Source organism: Poecilia reticulata, linkage group LG10 (assembly GCF_000633615.1).
Source record: "Poecilia reticulata strain Guanapo linkage group LG10, Guppy_female_1.0+MT, whole genome shotgun sequence".
Lineage (NCBI taxonomy): Eukaryota > Metazoa > Chordata > Actinopteri > Cyprinodontiformes > Poeciliidae > Poecilia > Poecilia reticulata.
This window is the reverse complement of record NC_024340.1, coordinates 12,609,238-12,624,450: the sequence shown is the minus strand read 5'-3', so window position 1 is coordinate 12,624,450 and position 15,213 is coordinate 12,609,238. Positions and strand designations below refer to the sequence as shown.

General features: G+C 40.8%; 2 protein-coding genes across 3 annotated transcripts in view; both read left to right on the top strand.

The window, feature by feature from the left end:
- ogt.1 (O-linked N-acetylglucosamine (GlcNAc) transferase, tandem duplicate 1) overlaps positions 1-12,220 on the top strand; it is a 13,112-nt gene extending 892 nt beyond the window's left edge. The window contains exons 2-22 of one of the 2 annotated variants that reach the window (XM_008420006.2): positions 1,299-1,449; positions 2,297-2,540; positions 2,630-2,698; positions 5,949-6,065; positions 6,199-6,278; positions 6,644-6,839; positions 6,927-7,067; positions 7,155-7,255; positions 7,387-7,540; positions 7,685-7,786; positions 7,904-8,083; positions 8,370-8,528; positions 8,652-8,741; positions 9,049-9,174; positions 9,318-9,488; positions 9,574-9,690; positions 9,797-9,970; positions 10,330-10,482; positions 10,576-10,828; positions 10,924-11,047; positions 11,140-12,220. In XM_008420006.2, coding sequence (XP_008418228.1) covers positions 1,299-1,449; positions 2,297-2,540; positions 2,630-2,698; positions 5,949-6,065; positions 6,199-6,278; positions 6,644-6,839; positions 6,927-7,067; positions 7,155-7,255; positions 7,387-7,540; positions 7,685-7,786; positions 7,904-8,083; positions 8,370-8,528; positions 8,652-8,741; positions 9,049-9,174; positions 9,318-9,488; positions 9,574-9,690; positions 9,797-9,970; positions 10,330-10,482; positions 10,576-10,828; positions 10,924-11,047; positions 11,140-11,320 — 3,083 coding nt within the window. In that variant the 3' untranslated portion in view covers positions 11,321-12,220. Of the gene's footprint in view, positions 1-1,268; positions 1,450-2,296; positions 2,541-2,629; positions 2,699-5,948; positions 6,066-6,198; positions 6,279-6,643; positions 6,840-6,926; positions 7,068-7,154; positions 7,256-7,386; positions 7,541-7,684; positions 7,787-7,903; positions 8,084-8,369; positions 8,529-8,651; positions 8,742-9,048; positions 9,175-9,317; positions 9,489-9,573; positions 9,691-9,796; positions 9,971-10,329; positions 10,483-10,575; positions 10,829-10,923; positions 11,048-11,139 lie in introns of both variants that reach the window. The other variant, XM_008420004.2, reaches the window with a different exon arrangement.
- Positions 12,221-14,537: 2,317 nt separating this feature from the next.
- The window catches only part of gcna (germ cell nuclear acidic peptidase), a 4,504-nt gene continuing 3,828 nt past the window's right edge, over positions 14,538-15,213 (top strand). Inside the window, exons 1-3 of the mRNA XM_017307014.1 lie at positions 14,538-14,635; positions 14,892-14,992; positions 15,079-15,167. Coding sequence (XP_017162503.1) covers positions 14,906-14,992; positions 15,079-15,167 — 176 coding nt within the window. The 5' untranslated portion in view covers positions 14,538-14,635; positions 14,892-14,905. The remainder of the gene's footprint in view (positions 14,636-14,891; positions 14,993-15,078; positions 15,168-15,213) is intronic.

Below are 15,213 nucleotides of genomic sequence, written 5' to 3'. Positions count from 1 at the left end.
TTTTTTGCTCGAATGTTGAAATGGAGTAAATTTAAGGACGTGATATTTTTCTGTATGTCAAAAACTGCGTCCTAAATTTAACATTGGGGATGTTTTATCGAGAGTCCGATTTTCACCCATAGCGGCATCTGCTGCTGAGTTTTGCTGATAAAGCTAGCTGACAAAAGGCAGCACTGTGTGGCGCAAATGCTGTACTGGTGTTAATTTCTTCACCCATCAAACCCATGTTTTTAAAACCAAAAGTTATATTTTGAAGTTGAGCTATCATTGAAGAATTTGCATCATTTTGTTAACTTATTGTGTTTGTACAGTTATTAAAGATGCCTTGGTTACGTATGAAAGTATTACATAATTGTCGCCAAAGGATACAGCCGTGGTATCTTTCACATTTAATAGATTTGTCGAGCAAGAATTGCAAGTGTTTATGGTTCTGCTCCTCCCTGCTAAGCCAGTTTGCATTTCACGTAGGTATTATGGGAGTAATGTAACATGTTAGACGAGTCGCAATTACGTAATCGTCTTAGAAATACCTGCTCCTGGATTTTAATTCAGCCACCAAAGACCATGTTTGGACATTTCAATTAAAACTGCCTAGTTTTTGTACATCTTTAACATTTTTTGCATAAAATCAGAAACTCTTATTTAATGAAAAGCGAGATGAGGTTGGATAATCATCTAATTTCTTAATTTTTGTAACACGCCTCAGCCTCCATCAAAGAACCTGCAGCACATTTTTTATCTATGAAGCTATGAATATTTGTAAAACTGAGTGGAAAATATTTTCCCTGCACATTATCCTCCCCCCCCCCCCCCTATTTGTTTCATCTCACACATTTTCATGTTTTTTTTTGTTAAATACTTTTCTGTTTTATTGAATAAAAACCTTTTTTTTTCTTTGGTCATTACAAATATCTTGGTCCTGATAAATCAGCACTGCTATACTGATGCCGTCTCATTCAAAGGTTTATTAACCTACTGTGTTGACATTCATTAAATGCATGAAATGTACATGAATGCTCAATTACAGCCTCGCATTTCATCTCATTAAATTATCAGGTTTGATTTTTTTGTGATCCAATTGAGGCTTTTCAAATCTTTGCATTGTTACTGCTTTATTTAACTTTTTTTTTATCAGTTCCTTCAGTTGAGTTCATTTTATATTTTATAATGAAAACATTCTCATTCTTTTGTTTTCATTTGTCTGATTTCATTCCTTCCATCACCTCTAACGTGTTGTTTTCCCCCCTCGGCTTGTGTTGGTGCTCCAGAACCAACAAAACGTATGCTTTCCTTCCAAGGGTTGGCCGAACTGGCGCACCGGGAGTACCAGTCAGGAGATTTTGAGGCAGCTGAGCGCCACTGCATGCAACTATGGAGGCAGGAGCCTGATAACACAGGCGTGTTATTGCTTCTGTCCTCCATCCACTTCCAGTGCCGAAGACTTGACAGGTATCACTTACCTAGCGCCTTGGCGCACACTGAACATGCGGTGTGGTGGTAGCTGACGACAATGGGGCTTCTTGGTTTGTCGTACACGCAACTAAACTGGAAAAAAACTCTGAAAATACTGAGTTGCTCCGTTTCATACTTTTCCATTTTGGTTGTGTACGGCACTTGTGATGAAGGGTGAGGGTTCTGGGAGTTGATGCTCTAACGATGTCTTGCTTTTCACAATTTTTAAACTAAGACCTTCATCAGAATGTATTGATGGCAGGATAAAACATTCACACAGTTTACAGCACTACTATTTTTTTTATTTGTCATTTTGCCTCCATAAAGACAAACAGTGGGAGTTTGATAGCGCAATAAGTTTCATGCTGTTGTGATTATGCTCCGTCCTGTCAGTAAAAAATTATATCAAATTCACACTTTCATTGGCATCTCATTAAATGAATATGTTGGATAGGTTTCTGATTTTTCTTAGTTGAAATTTCAGCCAGTTCAGGTCTACAGTGCTTGAAAATGAAGTTACTGGTCAGAGGCTGTCGATGCAGATTAAACTAAGTCAAAGTTCTGCCCCCCTAACAAATCCCAGTTCTCTTTCCATTTCCTTGTTTTTCTTTCCTATTCTTCAAACTAATTTGCTGAGCTTGTCACAACTTAAAAAAAGGGGAGTGAAAGCAGCTTCAATTATCTCACTTCTGTGTTTCAATAGAACAAACTGCCAATGTTGGGCTTCTAAGGGCTTGGTTGTACCACTTTAAGACAAGTGTCTTCTTCCTGTCTCTTGTTCACTGCTGTTTTTGCCCAAAGCTGCTGGAATGTAACTGTCTGCCCATTTTGCTTTGCTCCCAAGGTCTGCCCACTTCAGCACCTTGGCCATCAAACAGAACCCGATGCTTGCAGAGGCCTACTCCAACCTCGGGAATGTGTACAAGGAGCGCGGGCAGCTGCAGGAAGCCATAGAGCACTATCGCCACGCGCTGAGGCTGAAGCCGGATTTCATTGATGGCTACATCAACCTGGCAGCAGCCCTGGTGGCAGCAGGAGATATGGAGGGGGCAGTGCAGGCTTATGTGTCTGCATTACAGTACAACCCGGTAAATAAAAGCAACATTTCTGTTGCCCTAGAATGTAATTGCTGATTTTTAGCCGAGTTCTAAAAACTGAAATCTGTCCGCCTCCCCAGGATCTCTACTGCGTGCGTAGTGACCTTGGGAATTTGCTGAAGGCTCTCGGGCGTTTGGAAGAGGCTAAGGTATGTTGCAGTGGGTTGGCTCTGACATATCTGTGTTGTTCTTTTTGTTTTAGATTATATTGCTTTTTGTTTCTGTTTGAAGTGTACACTAAGACCATATAGTTGCTCTTCATATTACCCTTTTATACATTTTAAATCACATACAAATTCCCTTTGAGTAATGCCACCAGCTAAGACGGAAAACAATCATTGAGCTTCTCAACCAGTCTTAGCAAAGTCCTTTAGTAAATATTGGACTGGAACCAGTAAGCATCCATATGAGGCAATCAGGTTTTAACGACAGGACAAAAAAAATCCTGATGATTCCCTCTAGACAGCCTCATTTTGTTTTTCAGTAACTTTCACACATCTGTCCATACAATATGATTTTAGCCCCACTACCCTTTGCTGTACACTGACCTTTTAGCCAAGGTCAGCCCCCTGCCCTTTCAGGAAGAAAGGCTGGAGTTTTTAAATTCACCCAACACATCCAACCTCGGCCGGGCATTTTCATGTAGTCCTGACTGGAGGGAAAATGCTGGCTCGGTCTTGGAAGTAAACATGAACTGATGAGAAGCTAGGTTATCTTCTTGAAGTGCAAAAGATAAGATGGTTTATAACCTAATTGCTATACTCCTATTTTGTATGTAAACTACTGAATGATTGTATCTTTTCATGTTGCTTTGCTGTCAGTTCAGTCGCTGTCAGTGTGTGGGGGAGGGGGTTTCTTCTCCCCCCTAGAGTCACCACATAACTTTGTCTCATGAAAAATTGTTCATTCTAGGGGGTGGCAACCTTGGTGGGGGTTCAAATGTGGAGGCACGGAGTTGTCCTGCCGGTTACAGGCCATCTTATTTCGTGCTAGAGGGGGGTAACGGAGTGGGGAGGAGCACCGGGGAGTCACAACCTCCTCCGCTCTGTCGCTCCGCCCCCCGCGCGCTTGCTAAGGTTTGGTGGGGTTTACGCGCTCCGAGCTGTCTTCCTGACCAATCGGCTTCATCTAGTCTGCACTCCAGCACACTCGCACTCATTTATTTGTGTACGCAATCAGTTATTATAGATCATAGCTGACGATTAAAATTTMATACAGAAGGTTATCTGTTCGGATAACCACTRCACTTAGATGCATTTTTAATGGGGCAGGTCTCCAGTTAAAATGGCGGCTGTAGGGTCAAGCAGACAGCTCATTATCTGTACTCCACCGCCTGCGTCAGATGCTTGGTTAGAAAGACAGAAACGTGCGCAGCAACTGCGATGACCTCTTTATTTCAGAACTGTGGAGACTTCTAGATACAATTAATCCACAGACCTTTTTTCTCCACCCATTGGCCAGGATTCAGGAAAGCAGGCCAGGATAAGGAAATCAAAATATTTCATGAAAATGCTAGAAAGCAAAAAACAAGTAATAAATCATTTTCTTTCCYTTTTTTWAAAAAAATATGYAATAATATTCCCAAAGAAATGGGATCAGTTCATTTGGGAAAGATCAAGCCAGTAGCTGCCCTCCTGTAAGTTGATGTAAAAGCTAATTTGAAGGCTAACTGGGAAGTCTGACCATATGTCGCTGATTAACTGTTCACATGAAAGCCTTTCTTCCCTCCCACTTACCCTGTTAGCGCTCCTTTTTGTTTCCTTTGAAATGCTACATTCATTGCATGACTGAAAACTAGGATTAGCATTATGGTTTTTTTTTCTGTTGTGTTTTGGTGTTTTATTTCCATATTTTAAAAGAATGTATTGTTTGGAACCTTTTACTAACGATCTTGTTTTCTGATTTTGTCTCTTTTGGTTTTTTCCACAACTGATACTGTTATTTAGAAGGTTTCAGGTGGGTGACACTATTCCTGCGTAGGTGCCTGGCGGAAAGGAACACTAGGGCAGCCTCAGTCCTCTCCTCTTCTTCCAGCCAGCTGCGACCGCCACTCTGACAAAGTCCAAAAATATGGTAACGGGTTTGTAAATGCCAACAAAAGAAAAACCACCTCTCTCCATGCTTGAGCTCCTCTGTCTTGTGGCTTCCTTTGAAGAGCAAAAAGAAACAAAAGTAACATAATTTACAGTAAGCATTTCTTAAAATAAGCTCTACTAATTACCCATTTTTACACTATATAAAAAGAAAACTTGGATATGGAAGCTATAATCGTGTTTTTTATTTAAAAAAGAAAGCAAGTAAGAACCCTCTAACTCTTACATATTGGTTATTTTTCCTGTTTTATTTTGTTTTTTCCTTCTTTATTTGGAGTTTCAGCGTTCTGATGATGCAGATAGTTGCGCYGTGAGTCTGCAGTAGCGCAGGGGCTGCGCAGCGTTACCCTTCAAGCAACCAAAATGGCGGAACGCGCAAGCATGCTCACCCTTATCCCCTTCATTCCCTTTGGCCTGTTGGTTGTGGACCTCTCCCCACTCAAACCAGCCTCGCCCCCGAGTGCACCCAAATTTTCAGTCATATTTGGCTCAATGAGAGACTTTTGTCTCTTAGATTAAATATTTCTAATAATCTTTTTCCGTGTTTATTTCTTCTCCTTTTTTAACACTCTCTTTCTGATATTCTTGAGCCTTAAAACATTTTGCCCCTAGTTTATTTCTGAATCCACATTTGGCCCTCTTCTTTAACCTGGCCAACCTTCCGGGTGCCAAGCGTGGGCTAGTCTGGTGTTGCAGTTCCTCTGCAGGGGTTGGTGGTCTGCAGCTGTCCCACCTGGCCAAAAAGCAAGCGMAGYAGCAGCGAAGTAACACCTTTGCCAGGCGCAAGGTCATTGCAAGCAGCGATAAGCGGTGCATTGTGGTTGTGGCAGTAGAGCCACGCGGTGCGCTGGCGAATGTTGCGCATGCTTTACAGGGACCATCACCTGCACTAACTGGCCAGCATCCACGGTTGTGAAGTTTATGCCACCATGCATACTAGGTTATTTTTTCATTCCATCTATTGAATGTAATACTGTAATGTGCAAATCCCTTCTACAAATAATTAATATGCCACTACATTTTTAAAATGTGGTCATAACTGCAGGATGAGGGCCTACGTGTAGGTGTTGGTTGGATCCGCGCAGCGTAGGAAAAAGCAAGGCAGCTTTGCGCGGCAGACTTTTGCGCCAGCGTGCCCATGCTGCAGACTCACTTTTTGCCTACATGGAGAACGGACACTAATTTTCTTTTCTCTGCCCTTTTTGTTTTTTCTTACTTTTATTCTCAACCTATTTTATTTTACAATCCCTCCCCTGCTCTACCTTTTGTCCTCTTTCCTGTGGTTTTCATTGTAAATCCACTGAAGGCTTGCTACCTGAAAGCCATTGAGACTCAGCCCAACTTTGCAGTGGCTTGGAGCAACTTGGGTTGTGTGTTCAATGCCCAAGGAGAAATATGGCTTGCCATTCATCATTTTGAAAAGGTAACTATAATTTATTGTATTAAGGTGTCCAGACAGGCTTCTAAAGGGACGTTTTTTGTAGAAAATGCAAATCCAATCTGACATATTTTGTCAGAATTTATATTTTTTAAGCGCATTTCTTTTCTAATTTTAGGCAGTGACTCTGGACCCAAACTTCCTTGACGCGTACATCAATTTGGGCAATGTTCTGAAAGAAGCCCGCATCTTTGACAGGTGAATTTAATAGATCACACAAATCTGGTCTTACTTTCTAAAAACAAAACTTTCTCTAAAACCTTAGGCTCTAAACTGATAACCATTCTTTTTTTCTTTTTTTTTTAAGTGAAAATTTTTCCTAATCCACCAAAACGTTAATATTTTTTAATTGTTTACACACCAGCACTGGAATTTCTGCTATCTTAGAGGTATTTTCAAAGACTTKGAAGATATGAACTGGTACTATTAAAAACCTGACCAGAAGTTTCCAACCTGTTTAACAATACAAGGCATATTTGGATCATTTTTGTCAGCACTTAACATATAGATGTAACATAGACTGTTGCAGAGCAGACGTTTAATGATGACCTGTGTGGTTTCAGAGCTGTGGCTGCCTACCTGAGAGCCCTGAGTCTGAGCCCTAACCATGCTGTCGTCCATGGCAACCTGGCCTGTGTCTACTATGAGCAGGGCCTCATTGACCTTGCTATTGACACCTACCGCCGCGCTATTGAGTTGCAGCCCCACTTTCCTGATGCCTACTGCAATTTGGCCAATGCCCTGAAGGAGAAAGGAAATGTAATTTGCCCTTCACTTGCACTTCAAACTGTTTTTGCTCCTACTTGCACCAGTCAGCAATTGTTAAATACTTCCTGTCGTGGTCAGGTTTCTGAAGCTGAGGAGTGCTACAACACAGCATTGCGTCTGTGTCCAACTCACGCCGACTCCCTTAACAACTTGGCCAACATAAAGCGTGAGCAGGGCAACATCGAAGAAGCTGTTCAGCTTTACAGAAAAGCCTTGGAAGTAAGTTTTTTTGTTGTGAACTTTTTTGATAGGAAAGTGAACACCGTCACCTAATGGTGTTTTTCTTTTCCCATATTTGTCCTTCAGGTGTTCCCAGAGTTTGCTGCAGCTCACTCTAACCTGGCCAGTGTCCTGCAGCAGCAGGGCAAACTCCAGGAGGCCCTCATGCATTACAAGGAGGCTATAAGGTTTGTATTTACAATAAACTACAGGCATATTTAGAGATGCYGTTTTCTGTTGCTGTGGCAAAAGATGTATATTCCCATATTTTATGCAACTTATCAGTCAACTCCTGTACTAAACGCTGCTTTACTTTTAGGATCAGCCCCACATTTGCTGACGCCTATTCCAACATGGGCAACACGCTGAAGGAAATGCAGGATGTCCAGGGAGCGCTGCAGTGCTATACTCGTGCCATCCAGATCAACCCTGCCTTTGCTGATGCTCACAGCAATTTGGCCTCTATCCACAAGGTTGGGGGTGTTTTCTGGTTTCAGTGTTTGGTGTTGCAGTTTGATGCCTGTAMAATTGTTTTCAAACACAAAAACAACTATACATAAAGAATTCAAATTAAACCCCACCTTGCTTTTAAACAAACCTATTGATGTGTTRATTAGGATTCTGGAAACATCCCAGAAGCCATTGCATCTTATCGAACAGCCCTAAAACTCAAGCCAGACTTCCCTGATGCTTATTGCAACTTGGCTCATTGCCTGCAGGTTTGTATGATCTTGTTTATTTTACAATCTAGTTAAATKTAGCATTGACAACTTTAAATGTAAATTTCTCTTGCTTCTCTATTTCTATTTTTTTTTTTTCCTTCCTTGCTTTCTCAGATTGTGTGTGACTGGACTGATTACGACGAGCGCATGAAAAAGCTCGTTAGCATCGTGGCTGACCAGCTGGAAAAGAACCGCTTGCCCTCGGTGCACCCCCACCACAGCATGCTGTATCCTCTGTCTCACGGCTTCCGCAAAGCCATAGCCGAGCGCCATGGAAACCTTTGTCTGGACAAGGTACTCGCAATGATCAAAGCAAGTAACGTTTAAATTATATTTTTGGGTGGTGGTGATGGATGGGCCAGTATGTTGGGGAGGTAAGAAATCAGCTAGGCTTAATGTAAATAGAAAAAAWAGCAGAAGGGGCTGGTGGTGAATTGGTTGCTTGCTATGGAGGAAGATTTAAACGAAGGTTGTGGATTCTATTTTTTTTTTTTTATTGATTCTCGGGAAAATTTGACTCGTTCTTTGTAGAGCTTTCTCCCCTGCTCTGTTGGTTTGTTCACACTTTCTTACYCCACAGATTAATGCACTCCACAAACCTGCCTTTGAGCATCCTAAAGATCTGAAGAGCAGCGGCGGTCGCCTGCGCATCGGTTATGTCAGCTCCGACTTCGGCAACCATCCGACCTCTCATCTGATGCAGTCCATCCCCGGAATGCAYAATCCTGAAAAGTTTGAGGTACAATCTTTTTTTGTTTTGTTAYAGTATTCTTTATCATACTTTTATCATATGTTCAGCAGCTATGTCTATCAATTTACTACAACAGCTAGATTCTAAAATGTTAGTTTTCCGTTTTCAAAGGTTTTCTGCTACGCTCTTAGCCCTGATGATGGTACCAACTTCCGTGTGAAAGTGGTTGCAGAAGCTCATCATTTCACAGACCTTTCTCAGGTAACCTTTCTGAGCTGGATAGTACTTTTAKGTTTTAATCAAGATAAAAGTGGGACAAAAAAGGAACTCTATTCCCTGTTCCGTTACCTAAAAGGTGGCATCAATCTCTCCATCAGTCTTTCAGTCATCTATTTTCTTTCTATTTATCCTATCGTCATCCTTATCATTATTCCATCTGTGTTTGCTTACCATTCARTCTGTCTTTGGATTATGCAAGTTTTATATCGACTGTCTCACCCAGGTAGAAAAGCTTGAAACAAGTTGATTGTAAAACATATTTGCACATATAATTGTCCTTTGTTTTCAGATTCCTTGCAATGGAAAGGCAGCTGATCGTATTCATCAGGATGGAATCCATATTCTGGTCAACATGAACGGATACACCAAGGGAGCGCGGAATGAGCTGTTTGCCCTTCGCCCCGCCCCAGTTCAGGTGAGCCTCTGTCAGATATTCCTGTAGTGGAAAAGGAAAAAAAAAAAAAGGAACATAATTCCCCAGCTTTCCTTATGTTAGTTATTTTTGGCCTTGGGGGARAAAAAAAAAAGCTCAAACGGTTGTTTCTSCGCATTGAACAGGCGATGTGGCTCGGTTACCCTGGAACCAGCGGCGCTCCGTTCATGGACTACATCATCACTGACGAGGAGACGTCTCCTGTTGAAGTAGCTGAACAGTACTCTGAAAAACTGGCCTACATGCCCAACACCTTCTTCATTGGAGATCATGCCAACATGTTCCCTCACCTCAAGGTCTGTGACACACCCCATTGTTGCCACAGCTCTTATTGTTCTGTCATAGAGAAACCATCTAAACGATTCTTCATCAACTCCGCAGAAAAAGGCAGTCATCGATTTCAAATCGAACGGGCACATCTTTGACAACCGGATTGTCCTTAACGGCATCGATCTGAAGGCTTTCTTGGACAGTCTGCCGGATGTCAAAGTGATAAAGGTGTGTTTTAAAATAAATAAATAAATAAATGAACATTGCAAAATAAATTCACAGTGTTSCATACTGTGTTAAAAATTTGAAGTTAAAACTTTCCTTTGTGGATCAGATGAAGTGCGACAACAACCAGGAGCCGGCTGCTGGAGACACAAACGGAGCCCTGTCCATGCCTGTGATTCCCATGAACACTGCAGCAGAGGCCATCATCAACATGATCAACCAAGGCCAAATCCAGGTCACCATTAATAACTTCACAGTCAGCAACGGCCTGGCCACCACACAGGTACGACTGCTGGGCTGGGCACAAAACAAAAGTATTGTTAAGATTTAGGGCATTATGGTATATTAATGCTTCAGCTCTTACTTAACAACAATTGCCTAATTTAACAGTTGTAGGGAAATGTTTTTTTTTTTTTTTTTTACAGGTCCGTTTTTAAAGGTTTATTTTAATCAGTATCTCAGTGAATGTCTCAAAATATATTTTAGTTCTATAAACGCCATCCTTGGTACCAGAGACGCAACACTAGGTTTAGTTTGTCTCTGATCAAATCTAAAACGAGGTTTTCCCTTGACGCTTTGAGCCTTGTTGAACAAACTGAAGACAAAAGCAGTGAAGCAACACAGTTTTGCTTCAAATTGCAGATCAATAATAAAGCCGCAACCGGGGAGGAGGTGCTGCGGACCATCGTGGTAACGACCCGTTCCCAGTACGGTCTCCCTGAGGACTCTATTGTCTACTGTAACTTCAACCAGCTCTACAAGATCGATCCTCCTACTCTTCAGATGTGGGCCAACGTGAGTTGAGTCGTCATTTTTAACAGCTCTGTGTTTCCYCTTGGCTTTCTAAAAAACCCACATTCATGTCGTCAATCTCCCTCRTTGCTGCAGATCCTGAAGCGCGTGCCCAACAGCGTGCTGTGGCTCCTTCGCTTCCCCGCTGTTGGCGAGCCAAACATCCAGCAGTACGCTCAGAACATGGGTCTGCCTGCGTCTCGCATCATCTTCTCCCCCGTGGCTCCTAAGGAGGAGCATGTGAGGAGAGGCCAGCTGGCAGACGTGTGCCTCGACACGCCTCTGTGCAATGGGCACACCACCGGCATGGACGTTCTCTGGGCTGGAACCCCCATGGTAACCATGCCAGGTGAGGAAAGCTCATTTGTTATAAGAATGACTTAATTATTGCCTTAAATAATGGCTTTGTTTCTGAAATATGTTTTTAATCAAACTTTCTTGCAGGTGAGACTCTTGCGTCCCGCGTGGCTGCCTCACAGCTGAGCTGTCTGGGCTGTCCAGAGCTGATTGCTCAAACTCGTCAGGACTACGAGGACGTGGCGGTCAAACTGGGATCTGACATGGAGTAGTATGTAGAGGGCTTTTCTGAGCACCTTTTTAATGGGGGGCAAGGGAGTTTTCTGTTATGTCTAACTTGTTTTATATTCTTMCGTCCTGCAGCCTAAAAATGGTCAGAGCGCGCGTTTGGAAACACCGAATCTGCAGTCCCCTGTTCAACACCAAGCAGTACACAATAAACCTGGAAAGGCTCTACCTGCAAATGTGGGAACATCACAGCAACGGCAGCAAGCCAGACCACTTGGTCAAACACCAAACAGTGGAGACCAGTGAGACCGCCTGAACTGGAAACTATTTTCACCCTGATCAGCAGCATAGTTTGAACGGTCAGATTTCACTCGAGCTCCCTGCCCTTCAGTGACTGTTTCCATATTTCTCATTTACTCTAAAGGGGGGACTCTTGCGTTGAAGGAGCCCACACACACACACACACACACGTTCACACTTGGACTCTCATTATGTCGTCATCGAGTCACACATCTGCTGAGCCAGATCTGAAGCCTGAGATATTTTCAGGCAATTTGTCTGAGACTCTTATATTGACACACTTGATGTACTTTGTGAGCATGAGAAGGTTGTGAATACCTTTATTTCCCTTCAGTACTTTTGGAACAGTGGATTTTCCTTTGAGTCCTGTCGTCGTGCGTACAGGACTAATCGCAGCTTGTGGAGAGAATGCACAGCCATCTTTAATTGTTTTGTTTAGACATGGATTAAGAGTGTTGTACGTTTTAAAACGGCGTTGTTGCTCCATTTAAATTGTGGGTTTCATCGGCTTCATCAAGCAATGAATGAGACTTAAATTGCGTCTGTTTTTTGTGTGTGTGTGTAAGCTGTTCTTAAATGGCTGCAACAAGTAAATGTGCAAGTTTTGAAACACTTCCTCGCACACAAAATGCCAATTTTTAATAATTTTGTCAAAAGATTTGTTCAGCAGGTGTTGTCCTATTTGATGTCAAACTGAGTTTGTCCTAATTGGACAAAAAATGAGTTTGGAAAGCACCTGATCATCTGTTAAAACATAAAAATGATATCTTGATAGATTTTGTTTTTTTTAACACAAGCCAGGATTTGGATTGGTAAGTATGTTCTAAACAGTTTTTGTTTTGTATTGTTTAACTGTATGCTGTCGGTGAAGCTGCAAGTCTCTACATATAATAAAAAATGGGGATTGAAACCAAAATGTTTTGTTCTGTTAGTCAATGCCAATAAGGGTTAAATCAGCAGGCACACAATAAATTCATACAAGAACGCTAATATATTTTTCTAAACACTACAGGGAAGATTTTGGTGCGTAAAACTTAAAACTATGACTGGAGACGAATACAGTGCAGTGTTTAAATATATATTTGTTACGAAGTCGACTTATGGAAGTTTAGGACTTTTAGTGTTTGGATCAAAATGCTGCATATCTATAAGTCTGCTGTGGAGAATGCGGTCTCTTCTGCCATTGTGGTAGCTGCATGAAAGCCAGGGACCTGAAAGGCTAAACAACCCAATGAGGAAGGCTGCTTCTGTTCTGGAATCTACTGTAGAACATCTGTAAGATTATTGTGCAAAGAAGGATTTTTCATAAAAAGCAAGAAAATGACGTATAACCCTGGTTATCCTCTTGATGAGACTTGCACAACGGTGTCTCGAGTAAGAGATTTCCTCACTGTAACCCTGACTATAAGACACCTTGCATCAGCATCTACAGTAATTCTTTGAGAAAAATCATGAGTTACAACTCCCTTAGTGGTGAATAAAGCAGTTTTGAAATTAAATGTAAAAATGATACAGGACCATGTGTAGGGGGGAAAAAAGTCACCCTCAGTTCACCATGCCCATGGCGGGAACATAGTGGTGGCAGAATCATGCTGGGGCAATGTTCTTGTTTAGTGGAGACGGAGAACATGTGCGGAGGCATTACTTGTGTGTTATAGATCAGTGATTCTTGAGAATAGAGACAAAACAGGTCCTATGGATAAGACACAAAATTTGAATAAAATATACACAAAATATCATTTTTTTCAAATATCTTACTGAACTAACCTGGGTCATGTGAGCACAACAATGAATGTTTTCCTGGTGTTCGCTGAATATTTTTTTATTTTAAACATTGTAGTCGGTGGATGATGCCTGTAAAATCCCTTGTCCAGGAGCAGAACTCAATACATTGTAATAATTTAAAACAATTAAAGAAATACTAAAATTACATACTACAATTGAGTATAAGTAGTCATATGAATAATTATAAAAGTATCAATAAATTGAATAAAAAATAATTTTGATATATTTTCTAACTCCATTGAAATTTGTCCCTAGTTTTTGTCAACACCGTCGGACATGAAAAGAATGTAAAAAAAAAATCAGGCACTATTGGGAGGCACCAGAACTTCTGAGGACCCCATGACCACTCCTTTCTCTTCCTTTGCTAAGAGGGCTAGTTAGCTCTGGTTAGCTTGTTATCCTTTAGTTTTATTTCTTCTTTTTATTCCTAAGTTGCTCGTCACAACCATGATGTGACAACACCATAACTGACAATTTACAAAACTTTGATGAAATTTTGTGAAATAAAAGCTTAATTTTGGCACACTATAAGATTTCATGGACCTGATGAGCTACAATATGGCCTCCTTCAGAATAACATCATATAAATTGAGGTAGTTTGGCATTTTGGCATTTCGTCATCTCCGTCAGATGTGAACTCCAGAGTTTTTCTGACTCTTTCAGTGAAATTGTTGACAAATCTCACTTAAATGTCCAATTAATTGATTTTAATGTATTTTACATAAATTGCATTACTTCACATGTATGAAGTTTTCATTTTACTCACTAGTTTGTCACCACCTTCAGTTCGGTGTCAACTCCGTCATGCACTGTCAACTCCATCAGATGGACTTTTTGTTGTTTTTTTTGTTTAAAATATTTTTTTTTGTTTCTTGAGAAGCATTTGTAAAATGAGTAAAAATATCACTAATAGGGTATTTAAAAAATCATTTTATATTTATTTTTATCAGATAGTGATGACAAAGTTCTGTCAGGTCGATTAAAAATTWAATTTTTTTTAAAAAATGTTGCAACTGGGAGCCTGCACCTTAGCATCTTTACATTTCCAAAACATTATTTGTCATATTTGCATACATAAGGTTGAGAAATAATTAAAAAAGGGAAAATTAAAACAAATTGTGTCCCTTTTCTCAAGAATCACTGTATATTAAAATATATTAAGCCAKAAAAAAAAWTTTTTCTCCTCTACTTGTCCATTTTGCTCGCACACACAACATGCTGTTGTGTTAAGAAATATTAMATTTTTTCACCAATAAGGATTAAATCACAGTTTACAGAATAGGTTGACTAAATAAAAAACTGGTCAACAAAACAAAGTAACATAAAATCTTTACGTCTATGTTTAAATGGAGCTGAAGACTGTTATCTTACGTGTTGCAGATGTACACGTGATGACGTGTTGTTTTAAACTTACTCTGATTGGTCAAGCGTCTTCCTGACGTCTGACGTAATGTTTTTCGCACGATTTAAATTTACAAAACGTTTTATTGCCAACCTGTTTCCGTCTCCATTTAATAACAGACGTGTCTGTGGTATCTCAATTATTGTGAGTTTTTCAATGTTTTYTGCTTTGAATGAATTCTACATTTCGGTGAAAAGTTTTCCTCATAGCTTTAGTATTATGACTGTTTAGTTATTGCTATGTTGCTAATGGAAATGCTATCATTTTCTTYCCCCGAAATGTGTGGCTGCAGGGCCTGTAGGCTACAGATGATAAACGATGGGTTTTAATTTCAACTGTTTTCTTAATATTATGTTGTATGCTATMAGTTCTTTATTGACACCGGCACTGKTTTTTTAAGGAGAGGGAAAGGAAATGAACGATGATCTCTGCAAGTCGTTTGACGGAGTTGCTAGAAAGATGGGCTGGCTGGATGAGGGACTGGAGTCGACTCAAAAAAAGGTTACCCTTTGAACATGGCCATCACGACCCACACGGCCTTAAGCAGTGTAMACCATTTGATGAGTATTTGTGGGGTTTGTTTGTAGTTGATGAGCATGATCGGCAAGACGCGTAATGGTGGGACAAGTGGAGCTCCTAGCGAGTCCAGTGATGAAGAGTTTGACAATTGTGAGTGGTTTCTGTTTACATCCTTTTAATGATGCGAGTCCTGTTTTCTGTCA